Below are 14,289 nucleotides of genomic sequence, written 5' to 3'. Positions count from 1 at the left end.
CCCCGCCTGCAGCTGGCCGGGATCTGCCTAGAGCCGGGATCCAGCTGGCTGAACCGGGCGGGGAGCGCCTGGGAACTTTAAGGAGGGGGCGGGCCTGGGGGCGGTGGCCCCAGGAGCGGTTGCCGCGGGGACTGGGCGGTGACGCGGCCCGAGGGCGGAAGTGAGAAAGTTGCCGGCGTCCCGAGAAGAGTTGGCGGAGCTGTACGCGCGGCGCGGCAATGGGGGGCTCGGGCAGTCGCCTGTCCAAGGAGCTGCTGGTCGAGTACCAGGTGCGTGAAATGCCAGTCCCCAGGGAGTTTGCGCGCGGCCCGGCGCTCGGGGGGCAGGGGGGTGTCCCCGAGCGGCGGCAGGGCGGCGGACGCGGCCTCTGGCCCCGGGCCGCCCGCTGACCCCCTGTCTTGTTTTGCCTTCCAGGACTTGACGTTCCTGACCAAACAGGAGATCCTCCTGTAAGTGCTGTCTCGAACCTCACCTCCGGGATCTTCTAGGGACGACTTCGGGGGTGGGGGGCGGGTGCTTACAGGTGGGCAAACTGAAGCCCCGCCAGAGGGAGGGGCAGGGGCCTGCCTGAGGTCAGGAGCTGAGCCGGAACTGGAGTGCAGGGCCCCGGGCGCTAGGCTGTGCCCTCTTCCCGGCACGACCTCCCCGCTGGCGCCGGCGGCCGCAGCTGTGCACCATGGACTCACCGCGCAGCTTCCAGACAAAGTTGGGCGCTCTTTGACCTCGCTCCACTGGCTTCTGCATAACCGAAGTTCCTGCTCCAGTCCGGCAGGGGCTGCTGTAGTTCTGGGCTGCTTTACCTACAGGCAAAGCCAGAGAAGCCTTGGGGAGCCTGGCTCCTCCTTTACCTGAATAATACAGTAACCGTTAACGCTTATTGAGCACTTACCATGTGCCAGGCTGTGCTACGAGGTTGTCTACATTACCTAATTTAACCCTCACGACGGAGGTATGGGGACAATGAAACAGTTTGATAATTTGCCTAAGACTGAGTAGGAGGATTTGAACTGGGACTGGAACCCCCTTCCTAGCTGTGGGCAAGCTTTATGTGGCCAGGGCACTTGAGTGAGAAGATTCCTGAACTTCTCTGGGCAAAAATAATCCCAGTGGGAATGAGATGGTGCCTAAGGAGGAGATAGTTCAGGGTAGCTGCTTTGAGGAGCAGCAGGAGATTCTTGAAATGAAATGAGAATGAGATTTCAGTTCAGCTCTTTTCATTTGTTCTTCAGGGCCAACTTCTGGCTCCTTCCCAGACCTCTCTATCCCTCGGGGGGGTCTAGAACCAGGGCCCAGTGCCAGGGACACAGTGGGCCCACAGTCAATACCCATTGCAAGAATGGACTCCCAGCCTATACTGTCTTGTGATATATCTCCTCTTGGCTTATGCCTGAGACTCAGACATCCTGTGTATGGGGCTTAGCTCCTCACCTGGTTTATAATGGGTAGCAAGGCAAGGAGTGGGGATGTAATACACTCAGGAAGGGACAACAACAGTTTCCCCTCCTTCTGCCAGAGCCCACAGGCGGTTTTGTGAGCTGCTTCCCCAGGAGCACCGGAGTGTGGAGGAGTCACTGCAGGCACGAGTGTCCTTGGAGCAGATCCTCAGCCTTCCAGAGCTCAAGGTGCCAGCCCCCCAGCCTCCCTCTGCTACTCCTTTTGAGATCCTGTGGTCACTGGTCCCCATTCTAGTCTTTTCCCTTTTTAGCCCTGATTTCCTGGGGGCTAGGGCTTTACCAAAATCATCCAAGGGAATTATATAGAAGGGTGTTTTGCAAACTGGGATTCTCAGACATATTCTTGGAGGTTCAAACAAGTTTTATCCTTTAAGAGGAGTTGAATTACCTTATTAAAACTTGAGAAACCCTATTCCAGAGGCTGATTGCTCTCCATAGGGCTGCTGTGAAAATTGCTATGCAAAGTGCCTGGCCTAGTGCCTGTAACACAGTAAGTGCTCAGTTAAATGTTTTGTGTTTTAAAGTAACTAGCCTATCTTGTTCTCTTTGCTTAGGATGCCTTCCTCTTCCTTCTGTGCTCCCAGGCCTGCCTTTGGGTTAAGCTCTGACTCCTGGGAAGCCATCCCCAGCTGGGTCGTTGGTCCTCCTGACCTCCGTGCTGGCCCCAAAGCGCTGATTGTTCTCCCCTCTAGAGCCTGAACTGTTCCCTCCAGCTTCCCAGTGGGGTTTGAGTGTGTGACTTGGGCTGCATCCTGTGGCATTCATAGAAGGCTTTCTTGCCTAGGCCAACCCCTTCAAGGAGCGAATCTGCAGGGTCTTCTCCACTTCCCCAACCAGAGACAGCCTGAGCTTTGAGGACTTCTTGGACCTCCTCAGTGTATTCAGTGACACAGCCACCCCAGACATCAAGTCCCACTATGCCTTCCGCATCTTCGGTAAAACCCAGGGGCCGGGTGGAACACCACCCCTTCCAACATGGTCTTTGTGGGGGTACTGCTTGGGTGCTGGGGGTCAGGAGCTTGGAGCTCATCCTGACTACATCCTTTTTGGCTTCCTGTGTCTCTGCTTTCTAGATTTTGATGATGACGGAACCTTGAACAGAGAAGACCTGAGCCAGCTGGTGAACTGCCTCACGGGAGAGGGTGAGGACACACGGCTCAGTGCCTCAGAGATGAAGCAGCTCATTGACAATGTGAGCAACGGGGCCGGGCTCGGCTCGGCTGGGCCGGGCCAGGGAGCAGGAGGGAAGGGTTGGGCTTTGGCCTGAAGCTTTCCCTTTCCCAGATCCTAGAAGAATCTGACATTGATAGGGATGGGACCATCAATCTTTCTGAATTCCAGCATGTCATCTCCCGCTCACCAGACTTTGCCAGGTATGACTGTGGTGCTCATTTGCTGCACTGAGTCTGTGACGTTATTATGGGAGGCGGTACCTGGGGTTAGAGAAAGCCTCCTGCTTCCTCTGAATGTATTAGAGTAGCTCTTCTTCTAGAGAGGACTCAGATATGGGACACAGCCCTTTCCAAAAGGTCTTGGGGGAGAGGTAGGTAAGTTTGGGTTTAGTCCCTACCTTCCTCTGCCAGCAGAAAACCCAATGCACTCTTCTTTTGTTCAGCTCCTTTAAGATTGTCCTGTGACAGGAGCCACAGCGTGTGTCCCAGCACCCTGTCGAAGAAACTTTCCAGTTTCCAAGGTTACCCCTGTGTTGCCAGGGCCGGCCAAGCTGGCCCAGCCTGGAGGTGGCACTGTGCAGTCTTGCCGGGGACAGGGGAGGGTCCTCCACGTCGAAGCCTCTCCCCTTCTCACTGTCATTGTCATCGCTGTTTTTGTGTTTCTACTAATCAATAATAAAGGTTTAGAAGTTTTGAGCCTTTGTGTGACACTAGAAACGCTGGCATGAGGAAGGAGTGGACTTGTAGGAGCCTTGGGTCACACTGGGAATAAGGATCTAAAGAAGCGGACAGCAGGAAGTCAGGCTGTACCCCGTGCTTCCCACCCCTCTCGTGAGGGTGTGAGTATGAAGGGTAACGTGAGGGGTGGAACTCTTCTGTATCCTGATTGTGGTGGTGGTTACATGAATTTCTACATGTGTTAAAACTTGCAGAACTGTGTACTAAAAGAAAAAAGTTAGTTTTACTGTATGATCATTTTAAAGATAAAAATTCTTTTCAAGTTAAAACAAGAAAACTCAAGACCTTGTCCCCTGTGCCCCATCCCGGAACTGAACTGGGGATGCAAAGTAAAGGGACTGAAGTAAAGTGAACAAGTCCCCTCCCCCACCCATCAGTGTTTGGTTAAACTCCCCACTTTAAGAAACTGGCTCTGCTGGGAGGTGTGGTTGGCCAGGCTGGGCTGGCTCTGGCCCACTAGCACCTGAAAGAGGAGGCCTAGAACCTCCCAGAACTCAAAGAACTATACCAGCCTCAAAAAGCAACAGTCCTTTGCTTTTTGGAAGGGGCACGATTCAATTTCAATTCTTTAGATTTTATTTAAAAAAAAAAAAAAAGTAAAGTGCATTTTATTAAAAAGAATACAAAACCCACATAAACTCAGGGCCCCTGTGCTGGGCAGTATCAACATACCGTAGAGTGGAGGCTGCAAGGTGTAGGGGTGAACTGGGGACTGGTTTTGAAGAGGAGGCCAGGGCAGGTGTGGGGAAAAGGGACACAGGTTTGCAGGCTGGGATGGAGGAAGGCAGGCAACAGTCTTCCTGGAATTCTGAGGGAAGGTGTACATTGTCATATACTCTCTCCTGGGCTCACGCTGCCCTCTGTCTCTCTCATGTGGCCGCAGCCTGATACAGGCCGGAAAGGTCCAGGAGGTGGGTCTGAGCCCAGGGCCTTGTGAGGGCTGTGGTGCCAGTGTGGCCCTCCGGTCCCTGAGGTGACAGAACGATGGCTGCAACAACTTGGCCAGCTGGCGAGGCTGGACCCACTGGAGCCCGAGCTGGCCCCTGGCTGTGCCGTGAGAAGGGGCAGCCTGTGGCAGTAGGATAAGGCAGAAGGTGGAAGAGGCCAGTTGGTGTGGGATGTCCAACTCTGTCTCCAACAACCACTTTGCATGAGCCCTCCCAGTCCGGAGGCTGGGCTGGCCTGGCCGTGTGCATGGCGTTCTGTGTTCTCTCACTGTTTTCTCTTGTTTCACATTTTCAACTGTTTTGAAACAAAGGGCTCAGTTTACATAAGGAGCACTGTTCTGCCCACTCGGGCAGGCCCTGGTCTTGAGCCAGGCCCTGTGGGGCTGTGGCCATCTGGGGTGGAGGGGCCTTGCCTCTCGACAGCAGGCGAGCTGGCTCCATCGCTCCCGAGGGCTGGGCACCGCGGCTGTGTTCCACGAGGAGCAGAGGTCCAGCAGACCCTCTCTGAGCACTCCTGGCCCCTAGAGGGAGGCTGCCTCTAGAAGTCTGCTCTCACACCACGGAGTCCCGGATTTCAGAGCCCAGGCGGACCCGGGGCCGGGGACACACCGGGGACACCTCCACGAAGCTGTCCTGGATACTGAGCGGCCTCTTCTCTGACTCTGTGAAGACCCGGGGCCCTGGGGAGCTGTCCGACAGAGCCTGGTAGCCTCGGTGGTCGAGTGGGGTGCTAGGGGGCCCCACGCCATTGAGCGGCCGGGTCTCAGGTGGCAGTACCACTGGGCGGGTCTTGGGGTGCACGCTGGCACACTCCCCCTGCTTCAGGAAGACTTTCATGCCGCCCCGGTGCCGGTAGAGGAAGAATAAAATGAAGAGCACCATGGCGAACACGAACAGTGCGCACATCACTAGGAACTCGGTCCAGTAGGACTTGTCTGCACCCCAGCTGGCCTTGCCCCAGGCTGGTGCGCTCACCCGAGACGTGTTGATGATGACGGGCACGCTGCCACTCCGGTCTGCTCGGTCTGCCACTGCGTCCTCCACCACCTTTGGGCAGTAGCTGGCCTCCAGCTGCCGGAAGCCCTCCTCCAGCGACCAGCACTGGAACTCCCCCAGCTCCTGCTGGCTGCCCACCAGCAGCAGGTCCCCGGTGGACAGCACGCGGCAGGAGGCCGAGGCATTAATGGGGACCCCGTTGTGCAGCCAGAGCCGGGTTGCCAAGTTGGAGAGGAGGGGGCAGGCCAAGGTGTTCACTGTGTGGGGCTGGAACTGGACTGGCTCACAATGCTTCTCGCCTGCAGGCAAAAGAGGCACAGTCCCGGGTAAAGGGGCTGGCGTCCACGGTAGCCCCAGGCTCACCCACCTCCCTCTGGGCTATGGTCCTCATGCTGTAACAGCAACTCTGGGGACTTCGGGGACTGGGGGTCTCACTTGCCAGGGTCCTGCTTGCAGGGCCAAAGGGGTGAGGAAGTGAGGAAAGGCATTTACACACAGCAGTGGCTGCAGGAGCCTTCTAGGCACACTTGACCCCCACCTCTCCTCCACCCTCTGACGGGGCACCTTACCTCTTGGTACAGAATTCCGGCCCTTGGACGAGGAAGTGTTGCAGAGTTCCCTGGCATTGGCCCCCTCGATGTCCTGGATCCATGGCCTGAGGACCAAAGAGAGTCCGGGATGGGCCAGGAACCCCCGCAAGACCGCATTTGCCCACCCTCCGTGCAGCATACACCCTCACGCAGCCCTGCAGATGTGGGCCTGGGGAAGGGCTCGGGGACCACCAGGCCCAAAGCGGGGGTGAAAGGCAAGCGGCTTCCCTGGGTGGATTCCCCACCCCGCAGGGTTTGGGCCGGCATCTCCTCTGTCTACACAGTATTTACTTCAGTTAAAAGTTACTGTAGGGGGCTTTCCTGGTGGTGCAGTGGTTGAGAATCTGCCTGCCAATGCAGGGGACACGGGTTCGAGCCCTGGTCTGGGAAGATCCCACATGCCGTGGAGCAAGTAGGCCCGTGAGCCACAACTACTGAGCCTGTGCGTCTGGAGCCTGTGCTCCGCAACAAGAGAGGCCGCAATAGTGAGAGGCCCGCGCACCGCGATGAAGAGTGGCCTCCGCTCGCCGCAACTAGAGAAAGCCCTCGCAGAGGAACAAAGACCCAACACAGCCAAAAATAAAATAAATAAATTAAAAAAAAAAAAAAAGTTACCGTAGGGACTTCCCTGGTGGGCCAGTGGTAAAGAATCCACCTTCCAACGCAGGGGATGTGAGTTCGATCCCTGGTCGGGGAACTAAGATCCCACATGCCACGCGGCAACTAAGCCCACGTGCTCTAGAGCCTGTGTGCCACAACTAGAGAAAAGCCCATGTGCCGCAACGAAAGATCCTGTGTACTGCAACTGAGACCCAGTGCAGCCAAATAAATAAATATTTAAAAAAAAAAAAGGTACTGTTAATACTTCCCTGAATTACAAAAGCAGTGAGTTGAGCTCTTAGAAAAAGTCTGGAAGGACAGCTGGATCTGTATGTATGTACCTGTCTCTTTTAAAGCAATGCACATGCACTGATTTGTTTTTAGAAAACCGGAAAAAACCAAGCACAAAGGCTAAAAACATTACAAAAGTCACAATCAACCATCCAGCGAGAATGGCAGGCAGCATTTTTTTGAGTGTGCCTTCAGGTGTACACATGTGTACGCATACATGGTGTTTTGAAATATAAAACGAACCAGGTATCCCCTTGAGTGAAGTATGTACACTACAAATAGGACAGATCCCATATTTACTTAAAATATGTGTATTTTTATTTTACACATATGTAGAAAAATCTGGGGGGATATATATTAAAATCTCACTGTAAGTCTCTCTAGGTGGTAGGATTAGGGTAGTTTTTATTTTATTTGTTTATCTATTTTTTTCTATATGAAAATTTTAAATCTAAGTAAGTGATTTTGAAAACAGTTTTTAATGGGTTTGTTTGTTTGTTTTTGGCTGCACCACTTGCAGGACCTGAGTTCCCCAATCAGGGATCGAACCTGTGACCACTGCAGTGGAAGCGCAGAGTCCTAACTACTGGACCGCCAGGGAATTCCCTTAATGGGTTTGTTAACGGACTGTTATGTAGCCGTTATTTTTTGTTCCTTAACTACATTCACGTGCCGGTCGACATTCTCCTGCAAAGCTTTTCATAGCTCTGACATTTCATACTTTACCAAATCTTGTCTCTGCTTTACAGATGGGTAAGGCAAACATAATTTATCGTTTGAACTATAACACTTAATGAGAGTCAGAAGGGGAGCTGATTAATAATTATTCCCAGACAGTGGACACAAATGAGGCTGTGTGGTGATTCCACAGAGGGCCTAGGGAAGGCACTCGGAGGCCTAGTGCATATGGATGGATGAGTGGGTGGGGCCTTCAGGAGCTCTCACCTGGAGGCCACCGCAGGCCGGTAGAGGCTGACGTGCTTGCAGCTGGAGCCGCTCCAAGCGCAGTAGGGGTCCCGGGCCAGGAGGCAGTCCCCGCAGCTCTGGTACAGGCTGCAGTTGGCCACGGGCACCTGGACCACACCCGAGTGTGAGGCACCATACAGCAGTCCCTGCACAGGCATGGGGGATGAGAAGCAGGCGCGGGCAGCCAGGGCCACCACCCAGAGCTGCACCCGGCTCGAGTGCACACAAAAGCCACCCACAGGGGGCCTCCTCTCATGCTCCCGGGCCCCCACATTCTGAGAGCTTATGCCAGGAGCCTGGATCTCTCCATCCGGCTGGGGCGGGGGTCAGGCACCCCAAGCACGCTGCTCGGACTCCTCCTCTGCTCACCCTGTCGGCATCCAGGAGCAGGTTCTGCACGGGCTGTCCTGATGAGAAGATCTGGAGTTCCTCAATGATATGCACCCCGGGGCCCACGCTCACCGCCTTGTGCAGCCAGCCATCACCTGCAACATGGACAGCACTCAGGCCCTGCGCGGAGCCTGAGGCCCACGTCCCAATAGCTATGCCCCGTTGACTCCGAGCCTGCCCTGCTGTGGGCACTCACTAGTGCCTAGGAAGAGGACGTCGTAGGTGCGCTGCAGGCCAGGGACGCGGTGGACAGCCACACGCTGGTAGCGGGCCTGGGGCTGCAGGAGTAACAGGCGGCTGCGGACCTGCCCGTCCATCAGGAAGTGGTCCTTGAGGAAGTTCAGCACACGGTCGGGGAGCTGCAGGGACGAGCTGATCTTCCTTTCACGGGCGCTGTTGTTGATGCACTGAAGGAGAAGGCGGTGGCTTGAGGCGAGTGGCACTTAGGGCAGGAAGCAGGATGTGGATCCTGCAAATCCCACTGGGACTGCCGGCCCTGTCTCCCCAGTGAACAGCAGGGGTACCTGCCCCGCCCTTGGAAGCCACAGCACAGCACTCCAGTTCTGCGAAGCCAGCGCGCTGATCTACAGGCCTAAGGGCAAAGCCCAGGGTGTGGGGCGCCCAAGGGCCCCAGCTGCCAGGGTCTACCCCTCTCTGCCCACCAACCATCCCTCCTTCCTGCCCACCATTCCCCCACCCCATTCCGCAAGCCTCAAGAAGCATGACCACACTTCCTGCTCCTGTAGCATCCTTTCGCCAGTGCTCTCTCAGGATGCCCTGGCTGACCAAGGCTTCCTAGTGTAGGGGCATGAGGGTGCCTGCAGTTAGTTTCCCTTATTGCCAGGGGGCGCTTCCTGATTCTCTCTGCCCCAGGTCATTCTCTGTAAAAGCCCCAGGAATTAATACCCTGGAGTGTCCCTCAACTGCACAGGAGTTGGTGACAAACACCCCAGTGGGACAATGCTGAGATGTGCTCCACGCAGCCTCCCAGGGCCCCAGGGAACGAGCTCCAGGTGCCCACAGCAGTAGCAGCTCAGTGACACACACTTTCTTAGCTCCGCCCCTTCCTCCCACAATCCTGTTCCCTCCTGCTTCTTCCTGGGATCACCTCTCCTAAAAACTGCTGGCACTCACATCCTTGTCTCAAGGTCTGCTTTGTGGGGAGCCCATGAGGCTGGAAGGAAAGAAGAAAGGACTATTTCCCCATGGCCTGTCAGTCAATCAATAAATAAGGAGCTCACAGTAGAGTTGGGGAGAGGCACGTGCAGTCAGCGTCCTGATGGGGGACACCCCTGCCCAGCCTAAAGCAGGTTTGAAGCCACCCCGACATTCATGGTCACATCTAACTCAGAAAGACAAGCAGGCCTGGGCTTTGTCCCCACTTTCAAGGTGAGAAAACAGACTCAGAGAAAGCAAGTGATCCCAGCACGGTTGGGGACCCATCCTCCCAGCACGGGGGCAGCACTCACCGCGCCAGGCCGGGGCGAGGGCACCGGGTGGGTCACGGTGTACCACTGCTGCGTCTCGCGGTTCACCTCCTTGTAGAGGCCATTGAAGGCCCTCTGCACGTCCCTCATGGTGAAGACACAGATGGCAGAGCCTTCTGTGGTCCCCCTGTGCCTACCAAGGAAATGGCCAGATTAGCCCAGGAGCCCTGGGGCTCACAATGAGGCCAGCGGGGCCCAATCCCTGCCCCAACTCGTCCCCCCCACCCTGTTCCCAGCTAGGTCCTGGGGGCCCTACCACTGGGATGTGAAGACCCCGTAGAAGAGGGTGTCACGCCATTCCTGGGGGCTGGGGCTCAGCGTGAAGACGTCTTGCAGTACGTTGAATGGGAAGCCATCGTCAGGCCGCAAGCACAGCAGCTGGGCCTTCAGGAAGGACGTCCAGCGCTGCTGCAGGACCCGCTCGCCTCCCTCATCACCCTGGGAGAGGGAGAGAGGGCCTGGGCTTAGGCATGAGCAGGGGTGGGACACTTGGTGCTCCTCGCTGCCCCCTCCCCAGTGGTGGCTGAGACAGACGCCAGGAAGAGCCAGACAGACCCAAAGCCAGGCCTGAGTCCATTTCAAATCAAGAAGACTTGAGGTGGCAGCCTTCAGGTCCCCTCACCGGGAGGCTAGCTAAGTAAATGACAGCGCTTTCCTTACTGTGGGACACCAGGGAAAAGGACGAAGGGGAGTCTATCTACAAATGTGGAAGGATGTCACGATTCACCGCTGAGCAAAAAGGGAAGCTAAAGAATCACATTACAGTATAACTCTTGTTTGTACATGGTTTTAAATAATATAAATACGTATGTATTTACACATGTGCCAAAAAAAAAAATTAGCAAGGAACACTCTAACTTGTTAACAGTGGTCACTTCTTGTGGTAGGACGGTGGGATAATAACACCAATAGTTGACAACTAGTGGTTGCTCATCACATCTCTAAAAGCCCTACACAGATCGTAACAACCCTGAGGGAGTTTTGTTATGATTCCCACTGAACAGAGATGGAAACGAGCAGATTTCTCAGTAAGGAAACTGCCCAAGATCACATGACCTGCAGGGTTTGAACCCAGGCAGCCTGGATCTGGAGTCTACGCTCTTAATAACGATACCACGGTGCGTCTTATCTTGTAAGTGATTTTCGTGTGTACTTTTCTACATTTTCATGTTTTTTAAAATAAGGAAAAACAGAGACATTTTAACTGAAAAGGAGAGAGAGAAAAGCCAGTAGCCAAGCCGTTCCTCTTGGAGGACAGGAGAAGGCCACAGGTGCGGGGCCTTCTGGGTCTATACCCGAGGAGCCTTCGGGGTCTCTGGGATGGCCCGGCCTGCTCACCTTGCAGACACGGGCAATGCGGGACACGATGGTGTTCTCAAAGAACTCAAACTCCTGGCCAGTCTCGCTGAAGAAGAAGTAGATCTTGTCATCGTCCCCTTGCAGGCTGCCCAGGCTCTCGGGAATGTAGGCTGAGGCCACAAACGCTGGGTCTGTGGGGGCCAGTGGGGAGTGCAGTCAGCCCAGGGATCCCAGACAGGCAAGGCTCTGTTCTCAGGCCCTGCTGGGGGGACAGGGCCCCCTCCCTGGGGCCCCGTGACAGCCCACTGGGAGGGGCAAGAGGACTTCACCTTGTAGCCAGTTGAGGGAGCTCTCAGTCTTGGTGGGGCGGAGGCTTTGGCTCCGTGAGATGGCCGGGTCATTCCCCTGGAAGCTGCTGACTGTTCCAGTGTACAGCTCGCCATCTGCCAAGAGGACATTCCCATGGGAATGAGCCCTCAGCACAGCCCCTTCCCGCTCAGGGCCTGGAGTGACACGAGTGCTGCCCTTCTTGTTTGAGGAGGACAGAGGAGGGAGTAGGAACTAAGAAAAGCCAACCCGAGGGCAGCCCAAGGTCGTCGCACCCCCTGGGAATCGGTGTGGCATGACCCACCAGCTCAGACCTGGGGCCCACCCTGCTCCCCTGCCCGCCCTCACATGGAGCCTCAATGAGCCCATCCTGCCCACTGCCCCCCAACACTCACCCACCACCAGGGCCGTGGACTTGAAATTGGGGTCAAAGGGACAACGGCCCTTGCCATCTTCCAGGAGGATGTTCCCCACCACGTCCTGTGCCAGAGTGAAGTTCTCCATGTTCTGCAGGGGGTAGATGGGAGAGCTCAGGGGCACGCCAGGGAGTGAGCGGGCTCGGCGGGAGAACAGGGAGGTGTGCTGGAGAGAAGGGAGGGGTCTGACGGGCCGTCCTTCTCATCCCGGCACCTCGGGCACAGTCCCAGCACCGTCTCACCAGGACCTGACGCGGTGGGCACTGTTGCCCCACGTAGCAGAGAGGAGAGGAGGCTTAGAAAGGCAATGTGAGCCAGGAAAGGGCAGCGACATGATTCAAACTCAGGTATGTCTGACTCCAAAGCTGGTTGCTCCAAAGCCTCAAAATGCCACCCTTTATGAAGGCGTGCGTAGGGCAGAAACGTAAGGGTATGCGTGTGTTGAGGAGGGTGGACGTGGTGGGCTGGCGGGAATTGAGTGAGGGCGGGGGAAAGAGCTGGAGGAAGCAAGAGGGTGTGATTGTGGGTCAGTCAGGATTTTTGTGCCTGGGGAATCCCACCCCCCGCCGCCCCCTGCAGGGCAACCTGGTCATCAGGGCTGGGGCTGGGCCTCAGGGCTCTCGGGGCCCACTGCTGTCAAGAAGCCTCCCCCTGGGCCCTGCCCTTTACCAGGGGTCAGTGCTAGAGACCAGCTCCCTGGGGCACAAAGACAGGCAGTTCCCAGGCCAGCCGAGGGCGAGCCCGGGGTGAGGAGGGGCACTCACAACGTAGGTGCACACGGGGCTGAAGGCCGCGGTGCCACAGGTGAACAGGTGGCTGCTGTTGAGTGGTAGGAGGATCTTGATGTAGTTTTGACAGTCCCGCTGGAGGAGGGAGGAGGATGTCAGGCCCAAGCAAGCCACCAGGGGGCACCGCCGAGCCCTCCCCACGGATGCAAGGCCAGCCCTGGGGGTGAGGCCTCTGCTCCCCAGTACTCAAATCCTGGAGTAAATGAGGCTCCAGGAGCCTCGTGGGGCAGAGCAGATGGAGGACCACGGAGCGTGTGTGCAGGAGGGGGACCTTGGGCCTCAGGTAGTTCCGTGATTGGAAAACTTCTCTTCAGTCTGGGGTGAAGGCACAGAATCCCTCCCTTTTGAGCTGTCTCGGCCCCACCTGGTGAGGCAGCTATGCCCAGAGCAGGAGGAAACACGCAGCCCTGAACCCTGGGCCCCAGACTTGCGGATCGCCTCCGCAAGCGTGTCTAACAGGCATCTCCTACTGAGCTTCTGATTGTTCCCCCAAAACTCTCTCCTCTGGCATCTGCCCCCTTGCACTGACGGCTACTCCACCTTCTCAGTTCCTTAGGCCCCGAGCCTCACAGCCAGCTTCGCCTCTCCTCTGATACCCGCCACCCCGGTTCTTCCATCAGGAAATCCTGGTGGCCCCATCTTCAAAATACATCCGGGATCCAACCATTCCTCACTCCCTTTATTGGTCCAACCCTGGTCCGGGCACCATCGCCTCTTGCCCCTCACTGGTCTCCCTCCCTCTGTCCTCGCCGCAACGAGGCCGCTCTCCACCACGGCGGCCAGAGGGACCTTTTGCAAACGCATGCCAGGCCACGTCACTGCCCTGCTCAGCCAGCCAGTGGTTCCCCACATACCTCACTCAGAGTGAAATCTATAGTCCTGTTCCTCCTCCATGTCAACTCCCTCACCTCATTTGAGCCAAGTAATCTTGGCTCAAATGTCACTTTTTAAATGAAGTGTAACCTGACCACCTTTTAAACCTGACCTTCTTTTTCACAATGATATAATAACCAGTGTCTAAAAGCACCTGGGCACAGAGCAAGTGCTTAATACATTTCTGCTGAATAAAAGAAATCAGGGGTGGCCAGGACTTGAACCTGTGTCTTGACCCCAAGTCCGGTGCTCTTCTGCCTTCACCTTAACTGCCCTCTGCTGCACTCAGGACCAGGAAGGCCTCTGGGAATGGTGGGGAGTCCTCCCAGAGAACCCCAGGCTGGACTGGCTCCCACCCAGTGGTCTGGCCAAAACCAAGCCAGGATTATGTCAGACCTGCTACATCAGGCACCACCCTCAGAAGGACAGACTCCCACCCCCACCCAATCACTGCTCATGCTGGAAGCTGATGTTTATTTGGCACTTATTATGTGCCAGGTGCCTTATGTCTATTAGCTCACTGAATCCTCACGGTGAGTCCAGTGAGACAGGCATCATTATCCCCATTTTACCAAGGCTCAGAGAGGCAAATCTACTTACTTGTCCAATGTCACAGACATAGTAAGTATAGGGCTGAGACTCAAACCCAGGTTTGGCCATCTCAGAAGCCTATGCCCTTTCTACCACAGCTCGCTGCATCTGCTCCCACCTCCTGCCTCCATCCTGGGCCCAGATCTACCACCCTCCATCCCTCCTTCAGCCCAGGTCACCTCCAGGTGCTAGCTCACCTGTGGGTCCTTGCCCTTGAAGCTGCACTGCTGTTTCCTCTCTGCATCTGCGCTCCACAGCAGCTGGGGAATTAGAAAGGGGAAGGTAAGTGTGCAAGTGGAAACGAAGGATATGTCCCTCTTTTCCTTTCCCCTCTCCCGTTTGCATCATCCTCGGACCCAGAAGT

The 14,289-nt window shown here is 56.0% G+C and overlaps 2 protein-coding genes across 5 annotated transcripts in view; one reads left to right on the top strand and one right to left on the bottom strand.

Moving 5' to 3' along the window:
- Positions 1 to 88: 88 nt before the first annotated feature.
- CIB1 (calcium and integrin binding 1) lies at positions 89 to 3,322 on the top strand. Of its 2 annotated transcripts, none has more exons than XM_082448902.1 (7): positions 89 to 269; positions 415 to 449; positions 1,514 to 1,622; positions 2,239 to 2,389; positions 2,528 to 2,646; positions 2,724 to 2,827; positions 3,070 to 3,322. In XM_082448902.1, the coding sequence occupies exons 1-7, from the start codon at positions 219 to 221 to the stop codon at positions 3,089 to 3,091; spliced, it is 591 nt and encodes a 196-aa protein (XP_082305028.1). In that variant the 5' UTR covers positions 89 to 218; the 3' UTR covers positions 3,092 to 3,322. The 2 variants fall into 2 exon arrangements, with proteins under 2 accessions (XP_082305028.1, XP_082305029.1); XM_082448903.1 differs by having other exon boundaries at positions 98 to 269; positions 2,739 to 2,827.
- A 633-nt stretch (positions 3,323 to 3,955) lies between these two features.
- The window catches only part of SEMA4B (semaphorin 4B), a 38,770-nt gene continuing 28,436 nt past the window's right edge, over positions 3,956 to 14,289 (bottom strand). For 2 of the 3 annotated variants that reach the window (XM_082448631.1, XM_082448630.1), the window contains 12 exons: positions 14,123 to 14,185; positions 12,438 to 12,536; positions 11,653 to 11,764; positions 11,260 to 11,373; positions 10,970 to 11,121; positions 9,888 to 10,069; positions 9,614 to 9,764; positions 8,341 to 8,551; positions 8,124 to 8,239; positions 7,734 to 7,900; positions 5,877 to 5,962; positions 3,956 to 5,606 (listed from right to left, as the gene is read on the bottom strand). In XM_082448631.1, coding sequence (XP_082304757.1) covers positions 4,864 to 5,606; positions 5,877 to 5,962; positions 7,734 to 7,900; positions 8,124 to 8,239; positions 8,341 to 8,551; positions 9,614 to 9,764; positions 9,888 to 10,069; positions 10,970 to 11,121; positions 11,260 to 11,373; positions 11,653 to 11,764; positions 12,438 to 12,536; positions 14,123 to 14,185 — 2,196 coding nt within the window. In that variant the 3' untranslated portion in view covers positions 3,956 to 4,863. The remainder of the gene's footprint in view (positions 5,607 to 5,876; positions 5,963 to 7,733; positions 7,901 to 8,123; positions 8,240 to 8,340; positions 8,552 to 9,613; positions 9,765 to 9,887; positions 10,070 to 10,969; positions 11,122 to 11,259; positions 11,374 to 11,652; positions 11,765 to 12,437; positions 12,537 to 14,122; positions 14,186 to 14,289) is intronic. The other variant, XM_082448632.1, reaches the window with a different exon arrangement.

Source organism: Balaenoptera physalus, assembly GCF_965194825.1.
Source record: "Balaenoptera physalus genome assembly, chromosome: 2".
NCBI classification, from domain to species: Eukaryota; Metazoa; Chordata; class Mammalia; order Artiodactyla; family Balaenopteridae; genus Balaenoptera; species Balaenoptera physalus.
This window is presented reverse-complemented; position numbering and strand designations above follow the sequence as displayed.

Coding starts and splice junctions, on each gene's coding strand:
- CIB1 (XM_082448902.1), top strand. CDS start 219: ATGGGGGGCTCGGGCAGTCGCCTGTCCAAGGAGCTGCTGGTCGAGTAC. Junction 270..414: donor AGCTGCTGGTCGAGTACCAG/GTGCGTGAAATG, acceptor TTTGCCTTCCAG/GACTTGACGTTCCTGACCAA. Junction 1,623..2,238: donor TCAGCCTTCCAGAGCTCAAG/GTGCCAGCCCCC, acceptor TTTCTTGCCTAG/GCCAACCCCTTCAAGGAGCG.